Here is a 10034-nt window from a genome sequence, read left to right as displayed (position 1 = left end):
TCCCGCCACTCTCTGCTGCAAAAAGGTGTAGATGTCAGCAGAGGATTGGTCAGAGTATTGAGTACAGGAGTTGGGAGGTCACATTGCGGCTGTACAGGACATTGGTTAGGCCACTGTTGCGTGCAATTCTGGTCTCCTTCCTATTGGAAAGATGTTGTGAAACTTGAACGGGTTCAGAAAAGATTTACAAGGATGTTGCCAGAGTTTGAGGATTTGAGCTATAGGGAGAGGCTGAACAGGCTGGGGCTGTTTTCCCTGGAGCGTCGGATGCTGAGGGGTGACCTCATGGAGGTTTACAAAATTATGGCTCCCACGAGGAGGTTGAAAGTATGTGGAACAATCCATCTTCCGCAACTACACTGGCCCCACCCCCCCATCTTTTCCTTCGCTACATTGATGACTGTATCGGCGCTACCTCGTGCTCCCACGAGGAGGTTGAACAGTTCATCCACTACACTAACACCTTCCACCCCAACCTCAAATTCACCTGGACAGTCTCGGACTCCTCCCTCCCCTTCCTAGACCTTTCTGTTTCTATCTCAGGCGACCGAATCAACACGGACATCTACTACAAACCAACCGACTCCCACAGCTACCTGGACTACACCTCCTCCCATCCTGCCCCCTGTAAAAACGCCATCCCATTCTCCCAATTCCTTCGTCTCCGCCGCATCTGCTCCCAGGAGGACCAGTTCAAAATACGTACAACACAGATGGCCTCCTTCTTCAAGGACCGCAATTTCCCCCCCGACGTGGTCGACGGTGCCCTCCACCGCATCTCCTCCACTTCCCGCTCCTCCGCCCTTGAGCCCCGCCCCTCCAACCGCCACCAGGACAGAACCCCACTGGTCCTCACCTACCACCCCACCAATCTCCATGTACAGCGCATCATCCGCCGTCACTTCCGCCACCTCCAAACAGACCCCAGCACCAAGGATATATTTCCCTCCCCTCCCCTATCAGCTTTCCGTAGAGACCACTCCCTCCGCGACTCCCTTGTCAGATCCACACCCCCCACCGACCCAACCTCCACTCCCGGCACCTTCCCTTGCAACCGCAGGAGGTGCAACACTTGCGCCCACACCTCCCCCCTCACTTCTCTCCAAGGCCCCAAAGGAAACTTCCATATCCGCCACAGATTCACCTGCACCTCCACCCACATCATCTACTGCATCCGCTGCAGCCGGTGTGGCCTCCTCTATATTGGGGAGACAGGCCGCCTACTTGCGGAGCGATTCAGAGAGCACCTCTGGGCCACCCGGACGAACCAACCCAACCAACCTGTAGCACAGCATTTCAACTCCCCCTCCCACTCCACCGAGGATATGCAGGTCATTGGACTCATCCACCGCCAAACCACAACAACCCGACGGTCGGAGGAGGAGCGTCTTATCTTCCGACTGGGAACCCTCCAACCGCAGGGGATGAACTTGGACTTCACCAGTTTCTTCATCCCCCCTCCCCCCACCTTGTCTCAGCCGGATCCCTCCAGCCCGGCACCGCCTTCCTGACCTGCAGTCTTCTTCTTGACCTCTCCGCCTCCATCCTACTCCGACCTATCACCCTCACCTTGACCTCTTTCCACCTATCACATTTCCAACGCCCCTCCTCCAAGTCCCTCCTCCCTACCTTTTATCTTCTCCTGCTGAACACTCTCTGCTCATTCCTGAAGAAGGGCCTGTGCCCGAAACGTCGAATCTCCTGTTCCCTGGATGCTGCCTGACCTGCTGTGCTGTTCCAGCAATAAAGTTTCAACTTTGATCTCCAGCATCTGCAGACCTCACTTTCTCCTACAAAATTATGAGGCATGATTTGGAGATGCCGGTGTTGGGCTGGGGTGTACACAGTTAAAAATCACACAACACCAGGTTATAGTCCAACAGGTTTAATTGGAAGCACACTAGCTTTCGGAGCGACGCTCCTTCATCAGGTGATTGTGGAGGGCTCAATCGTAACACAGAATTTATAGCAAAAATTTGCAGTGTGATGTAACTGAAATTATACATTGATAAATTGATTGTCTGTTAAGCCTTTCATCTGTTAGAATACAGTGATAGTTTCATTTCTTTCATGTGTAAATCACAAAACCCTTTTTTTTAAAGTTGCATTCTCGGGTTAGCTGTTAACAATGGTGATCAGAGGAAGTGGTGGAGGCTGGTACAATTGCAACATTTAAGAGGCATTTGGATGGGTATATGAATAGGAAGGGTTTGGAGGGATATGGGCTGGGTGCTGGCAGGTGGGACTTGATTGAGTTGGGATATCTGGTCGGCATGGACGGGTTGGTAAAAACAATGACTGCAGATGCTGGAAACCAGATTCTGGATCAGTGGTGCTGGAAGAGCACAGCAATTCAGGCAGCATCCGAGGAGCAGTAAAATCGACGTTTCGGGCAAAAGGACGGGTTGGACCAAAGGGTCTGTTTCCATGCTGGCCATCTCTGCAACTCTATAACGTCCCAGCCTGCTTGTTTCCCTGTGTTATCTCTCGACGTGCCTGCTGGAACCTGCAGGGGGCGCCTGCGGGTCCGTGCGCTCAGCTGCGATGGTGCCGAGCAGCAAAGGCGGCCCATCTTGCTGGTCTCGACTTGTTGGTGAGGAGGCGCGGAACGGAAGCGGTGCTATGTGGATGGGGACGGAGAAGCGGAGGTGAAAGTCCGGTGTGGGGAGAAACAGAGTGAATGAAAACTGAAGAAGAGGGGACAGCGATCAGTGGAGCAATGGATTCGGTAAGCGAGAAATGGCTGAACCCCCGGTGAAGAGCTGGGTGGTGGGCGCCACCTACTTCCGCAGCATCAATGCTTTAAACAGCTCAAGTTTATGAAATGAATCCGATCTGAATCATCCACCTGCATCCAAAATCATTGATAATATTAGGTTATTTAATTCTTCCTGCTCCAGTTCTACTCTTTGGGACCAATTTTGTTTTTGGGTTTAATAAGAACTGGGTAGAGGGGGTATCTCAGTCGGAAGGGAGGTTATCCAGATTTGGTGTCGAGAGCCATAAATGGTCGATCTACTGAAAAACGTCATGTCAAAAAAAAGGAAGGATGAGTATGGTAGTGTATTTAGTTTTTGTTTGGGAATGGAGAGTGCAGGGGTAAAAGGAAAGCGTTGCAAAAGCCTCCCATTTGCGTTTGTATGTACTGTATCCAATTGAGTCTGTAAGAGAAGACATTGTGGAAGGGATGGACTTGTTGGGGTAACCTTTCAGTGCTTGCTTCTTGCCACCCAGCAAAATTACCCGCCTCCCAGTTCCTGCTTATTTGGAGTAACTGTTACAAAGTGGACGGCACATAGTCCCCGGTTAGATTTGAGAAAGACCTCCGAGAGAGTGAAGCATTTTTTTTTCTGGTTCCTGAAACATGACTGTTATCCTTACCTATTATATTTGTATAACATGTTTGTTGGTTGAACATATATGATTAATTGCTGTTTCATGTTCCGTCTATATTCTAAGCAATTGATATAAAGTATTCAAAGGTAGTTACAACAAATTGAGTCTACTACAAAGTTGGCATTGTGCACTGCTCTCTTTGCCACAATGTAGCCTTGATGTAATCAATATCTTGACTATGGAATTTTAAAATTTTCCCCAAATGCTGAACAAATTATTCTTTACCAAAAGCATGAGGTATTATGTTGGAAATCACAACCAACTAGAAATTTATCTTAATACGGTCCTGCCAGATCTGTGTGTCTCACATCTCATGCATTTAGTTTAGTTATTTTAATCGACCTGCTCAGACATGTTATGACACTCTCCAGGGCAGGTACGAGTTGAACCCAGATCTTTTGGCCTAGAGGTCGGGATACTGCCACTGTGCCACAAGATCTTAGTACGTCCAGCGTATGCAGATTTTTGATTTGATTTATTGTAGTCACATGTACCTAGGTACAGTGAAAAGTAGTAAGTAGTACAGGCAGATCATAGCAAGTAAGGGTATAGAGATGAAAGGGTGCTCAGACAGAGCAAGGCCTACAGGTTGCATGGTACAGGAGGTGCGCAAAGCAAGATCAACATTAGCATTAGATATAGCAACCCAGACATGTTTTACTGAAATGTCATCTTGAAATCTTCTATGCTTCTGATATACTTGAAATTTTCAAAGTACTTTTCAATTTGTTCAGCACCTGCACCAAACATTTTAAACTGGAACTGATCTGAGGCCCACTGGCTTAATGGATGGATTTGTGGCCTCTTCCCAGTCTACTTTGTCTGAACCTATAAGCATGATGTTCTATTCCTTTTTACCTTGTGTTAATCTAGCCCTGTGTCATTCATTGAAATTACTTTTTAAAAAAAAAACCTTGTGGTTTCATTTATTGACGACTCTTCAGGTAAGCCAGTTTCTGCCAAATTCACTATTTGGATTTGTTACTGACCACACTTCTGAAGAAACTTATGGATTTTATTTAGTGATGATATGGCAGAAATGGTGCATCTTCTGTCATTGAAAATGGAGTGTAAAGAATAAAGTTCAGAATTGTAAATATTAACTTGCATTAGTTTTATAGCATAAAATGGGACAGATTTCCTGGTTGGAAAGATTTTATGACAGCAATAAAGATATTGGTTTACCCCTTCCACATGACACATGGGCACATGAAGCTGTCTGCAATGAAATCTTGAGTAGTACTGAATAATTCAATCACCACCTAATGAAAATTAATCCGTCTGACAGTATTTTTTAAAAAGAGTTCATGCAAATGTAGCAACAACACAAAAGTCTGAGTACCTTCAATTCATTTGGTTGACAAGTTGTACCAGTTCCAAAGAATCCCTCAACTTGAGCCCATTTGTTAGTTATTCATGAGAAGCTAATGTTTATTAGAACATCTCACAGCATTTGATATTTGTGGAACATTGTTTCTGCTGCAACAGGGTAGCGATACTGAATCTGACTGTTTTTCAGTGTTACTTGTGGCTGTTTTGATACAGTCATCAGTAGCTAATGATGTGTGAATATTTTTGTCAGCTGTGAAGGGCATTGTAGGGGATGACGCACTTCTAAGGATTGGTTGAAGAGTGTTGTATTTTTTTTTAATTTTTTCTTTTACCCCCACACTACTGCCTAACTGCAGTAGTGCTTATATTTTCCCCCCCGCACCCATGTTGTGTGTGTGTGCAGGTGTGAGACACAGTGAAAGACACAAGGTGCTCAAATCTTTATTCAATTCCACCACCAGGAAGATAGGAAAACACCCGAGTGGCCAGTGACAAGCAGTGCCCTTCACATCAAAGGACAATGCGGTGTGATCAAACAGTGAAGGGGAGGGCAGGAATTAAATCAAAATAGAATTGGACGGGGAAATAATACACTCCACTCCCTGTGGCGCCCACCTCTCCCTGAACAACTCCAGGGTGTTGGTGGACACTGCGTGTTCCTTCTCCAGAGACACCCGAGTTCTAACATAACTGCAGAGGAGGGGCAGGCAGTCGGCCCTAACGACCCCCTCCACAGCCCGCTGCCTGGACCTGTTTATGGCCAGTTTGGCCAGGCCCAGGAGCAGACCCACGAGGAGGTCCTCAGACCTGCCCTCCCCCCTCCGTACCGGGTGCCCGAAGATCAGGAGTGTGGGACTGAAGTGCAACCAAAAACAGAGAAGAATGTTTTTAAGAAAATCAGAAAGGAAGTGCAAACGGCCGCACCCAAAAAAATACATGGTCCACGGACTCCACAGAACAAGCAGTTGGGCTGGGAGTCCATGAACCACCGCAATCTACGGTTGCGGGGGACCACTGCGTGCAGCACCCTCCACCCTAGATCCCCGAGAGAAAGGGGGAGGACTCCCGTGTAGAGGGCCCTCCACTGGGGATCCCCACCGCCCGGTGGCAAATGGGCACACCAAGGTGTGTCCGGGCGGTGGGTGAGGGAGAAGAGGTGGACGGTGTGCAGCAGCAGCCGATACAGGGCCCGTCATTTTATGTCCTTTAAAAAGGACAAAACTAAAATTCCGGAGGCGGCTCAGGTTGTGGGGCACAGGTTCCCGGGGGAAGTACGGGACTTTGGGGCCAATGTGAAATTCCGTCCGGGCAGGGGTACAATGCTGTGTTTTTTTCCCCTCTTTTTTTTTTTCCTCATTTTTTAAGTGCTGTGTGATAGGAATCTCTGTTTAATTTTTTTTAACCCCCCCCCACAATACCGCCTCACCGCGGTAGTGCTTATTTTTCCCCCAGCACCCATGGTGTGTGTATAGGTGTGAGACACAGTGAAAGACACAATGTGCACGAATCTTTATTCAATTTCCACCACCAGGAAGATAGGAAAACACCCGGGTGGCCAGTGACAAACACTGCCCTTCACATCAAAGGGCAGTGCTGTGTGATCAAAACAGTGAAGGGGAGGGTAGGGACTAAATCAAAATAGAGTTGGAGGGAGAAATGATGCACTCCACTCCCTGCGGCGCCCACCTCTCCCTGAACAACTCCAGGGTGTTGGTCGACACCGCGTGCTCCTTCTCCAAGGACACCCGGGCTCTAACGTAACCCCAGAAGAGGGGCAGGCAGTCGGCCCTAACGGCCCCCTCCATGGCCCGCTGCCTCGACCTGTTAATGGTCAGTTTGGCCAGGCCCAGGAGCAGACTCACGAGGAGGTCTTCAGACCTGCCCTCCTTCCTCCATACCGAGTGCCTGAAGATCAGGAGCGTGGGACTGAACTGCAACCAAAAGCAGAGGAGGAGGTTTTTCAGAAAATCAAAAAGGGAGTGCAAACGCCCACACCCAATATATACATGGTCCACAGCGCCACAGAACAAGCAGTTGGGCTGGGAGTCTGTGAACCACCGCAATCTGCGGTTGCAGGGGACTGCTGCGTGCAGCACCCTCCACCCCAGATCCCCGAGAGAAAGAGGGGAGGACTCCCGTGTAGAGAGCCCTCCACTGGGGATCCCCACCGCCCGGTGGCAAATGGGCACGCCACGGCGTGTCTGGACGGTGGGTGAGAGAGATGAGGTGGACGGTGTGCAGCAGCAGCCGATACAGGGCCCGTCGTTTTATGTCCTTTAAAAAGGGCAAAACTAAAATTCCGGAGGTGGCTCAGGTTGTGGGGCACAGGTTCCCGGGGGAAGTACGGGACTTTGGGGCCAATGTGAAATTCCGTCCGGGCAGGGGTACAATGCTGTGTTTTAATTATGATGAGAACCACCCCCTAATTTCACTGCACATGGTTCTACAACAAATACAGAGGAACCTTGATTATCTGGCATTCGATTATCCGAATTTTGGATTATCTGGCAAGATCGCAAGGTCCTGATGCTTGGCTAAACTCTGTTATCCAAACATTCGATTATCCGAACAAAATACTCCCTGCCTGTGTCGTTCGGATAATAGAGGTTCCTCTGTAGTTAATGTGTGAAACCATGAAGGGTTTGAATTGAAACATGTTTGTACTAAACTTGTCTTGACTGGAGGTTTTGCTAAAACTATACAATGCACTACTCAGGCCGCAGCTGGAATAGTGTGAAGAGGTTTGGGCCCCTTATCTGAGGAAATATATGCTGTAATTGGAGGCAGTCCAGAGAAAGTTCTCTAGGTTGATACCACCTATGGAAGCACTGTCTTATGAGGAGAGATTGAGTAGATTGGGTTTGTGCCTGGTGGAAAATTGAAGAATGAGAGGTGACCGTATTGAAACAACATATAAGACCCTTTAAAGGATTTGACAGGGGAGATGCGCAAATGTTGTGCGAGTCTTGGACCAGAGGGCATAATCTCAGAATATTTAAAGCAGAGATGAGGAGGAATTTCTTTTGAGGATTGAGAGTCTATGGAATTCTTCACCACAGAGGGCTGTCAAGGCTGGGTCATCAAGAATATTCATGGCTGAATGTTAATCAGTAAGGAATCAATGGTTATGGGGAAAAACGGAAGGTGAGTATTGTCAGGTCAGCCGTGATCTCATTGAATGACAGAACAGACTGGATGGGCTGAATGGCCTACTGTTGCTCTTGTGTTATTGACTTTATTAGGATAGAATGTGTTGCAATAAGCATTGGTTCATTTGGAGAAGATGTCTTGTTGCAAAAGTGAAGAAGTACGTGACTGCATTTGTCTCCTTGTCTAAAGTCGTTACTGCCAGTAATCACAATTTAGGAACTGCAGTAGTTATTCTGATCTTTTCCCTGTTGTTTGATACTAAAAAATATGAATATAAATTGTTTACACCCATTTCATTTACCCCACACACTTCATTTGCGTTTTCCAGAACTTATTTAATCTCCAGAAAGGTGAGTAATTATGGGTAAAACTTGCAAGGAGAGGTGGAGATTCTCTCTCCACCTATTCTACCTTATCCAAAAAAGGAAAACCACAAATGCAGTACTGCTTGAACGTTTCAGCATTGAGAGTGTGGAAGCTGCCCTTGTGTTTGATTCCTATGTTACCATTGAGCAGGGAAGATTGAGGCTATTTACTGAAAGCCCCACATGGAGTACTGATTAAAGGTGCCTTATCCCCACATCTCTTGTGAGTTCAGATGGACGAGGAGTCAGCTATTCAGGGGAAACTGCTTGATGATGCATCGGAGCACCAAAGTGCAATTGTATTGTAACCAGTGTGCAGTGTTAAAGCCACCTTGTCCATGCAGCCGCTTTGGTGTCTTTGTGCCAGTGCTGAGCAAACAATAGTGTTTAGGCAGAGCATGCAGTTCAAGTGGGACCCTGGATGCACGAAATACATCTGAGAGCCCTGAACTTTTGCAGGTAATGCCTACTACTCCATACGGTTGAATGACAAAAGCAAAAGATAATGCAAATGGAAAGATCATAGATCTGAAACGTTCACCTTAAGTTTCTTCCTCTCCTCTGCAGATGATTCCTGCCTGATTGGTGTCAATAGTTTTTTTTTCCTTCCAATTTGTGCATCTGCAGTATTTTTGATTTGTTTTCTTTGATTTAGTGGGTTGTCCAGGGTTAAACTAGTCTATTCTGACTAATGTTCAGAAACTCTTCTGATGCATCCACAGCGCATGCTCAGCAATATGACAACAGTTGCATACAGTCAGTGCTTTGTGAAGGTCGATAATGGGCAGTCATTTTCCATGTTTATAAATGGGCAATCATTTATCACGGGTGTCATATTTTTGGTTCTGGTGTGCATTTTTATCGTACTAAATTCCATCTTGAACAGTATCAGTCTCCCCTAATGCTGCCAGCTAGCCAGCAGAGCTTGCAGTCATTTCCAGATTTCATGATACACAATCCAAGTATCCTCTCCAGTTTTGTTTATAAATGTTCTTCATAGCAGCTCACCCAGACCAAATCCTTGTCAACTCCAGCAACTTCTCCCAACATCAACGGAGATTCTTGTCAGCTGTGGCTGACTCATTTCTGAATCTCAAGTCCCACGCCAGGGCTTGTGCAGAAAAGTCCAAGTTGACACTGGAGTGGCAGTACTGAGGGAGTGCTGTAGTGTTGGCAGTGTTGTCTTTTTGAAGGGAGCAGTAAACTGAGGCCCCACCTATCTGCTCAGGTGGATGGAAGAGATCCCACTCTTTCAAAGAAGAACTGGAGAGTTCAGGCTAGTGTTCTGGCGAATATTCATTCCTCAACATCATGGAAAACCAGTGAGCCAATCCTAATTACTTTGCTATTTGTGGGAGCTCACAACATGTCAAAAAGCACTTAATTGGGCACCCATGCAAAGTGCAATTAAAAATGCAATTTTTTTTTCCTCTTATTCATCAGCACTGTTTGGTCTCTGCCTGTTTTCAATACAGCTCACTATTTGTTATTAATTTTGCCAACTTTTGTCCTTTTTTAGATGATGAGTTTTATTAAAACTCTGGATTTTCATCACCGGATTGTTAGTGTGTACACAATGATTAACCCTCTCTGGAGGGCTCCAATGGGCCTATTGCATATGAGTGTGACCTTTAAAGCCATTCTGCCAAATCTTTGAGAACCCCCACAGTTATCGGCACAATAGCAGGGACCCCACATGCATCGCTGTTTTCTAAGGACATTGGTTGCTCACAGTTTTTAAAATAAAAGTGCCATTTCTGTTGAAAATGCCAAGTACTATCCTACAATAAC

At 46.8% G+C, this 10034-nt stretch overlaps 1 protein-coding gene across 2 annotated transcripts in view; it reads left to right on the top strand.

Annotated features, from left to right (window-relative positions):
• Nucleotides 1–2573: 2573 nt before the first annotated feature.
• Nucleotides 2574–10034, top strand: part of LOC122543313 (5'-AMP-activated protein kinase subunit gamma-1) — a 61742-nt gene continuing 54281 nt past the window's right edge. Inside the window, exon 1 of one of the 2 annotated variants that reach the window (XM_043681830.2) lies at nucleotides 2574–2728. In XM_043681830.2, the coding sequence (XP_043537765.1) occupies nucleotides 2681–2728 (48 nt within the window). In that variant the 5' untranslated portion in view covers nucleotides 2574–2680. The remainder of the gene's footprint in view (nucleotides 2729–10034) is intronic. The other variant, XM_043681831.2, reaches the window with a different exon arrangement.

This window comes from Chiloscyllium plagiosum, unplaced genomic scaffold (assembly GCF_037043375.1).
Source record: "Chiloscyllium plagiosum isolate Xiang-an unplaced genomic scaffold, Cpla_swu_hap1 HiC_scaffold_53X, whole genome shotgun sequence".
Lineage (NCBI taxonomy): Eukaryota > Metazoa > Chordata > Chondrichthyes > Orectolobiformes > Hemiscylliidae > Chiloscyllium > Chiloscyllium plagiosum.
Note: the sequence above shows the minus strand (reverse complement) of the source record. Positions and strands in the feature narration are given on the sequence as shown.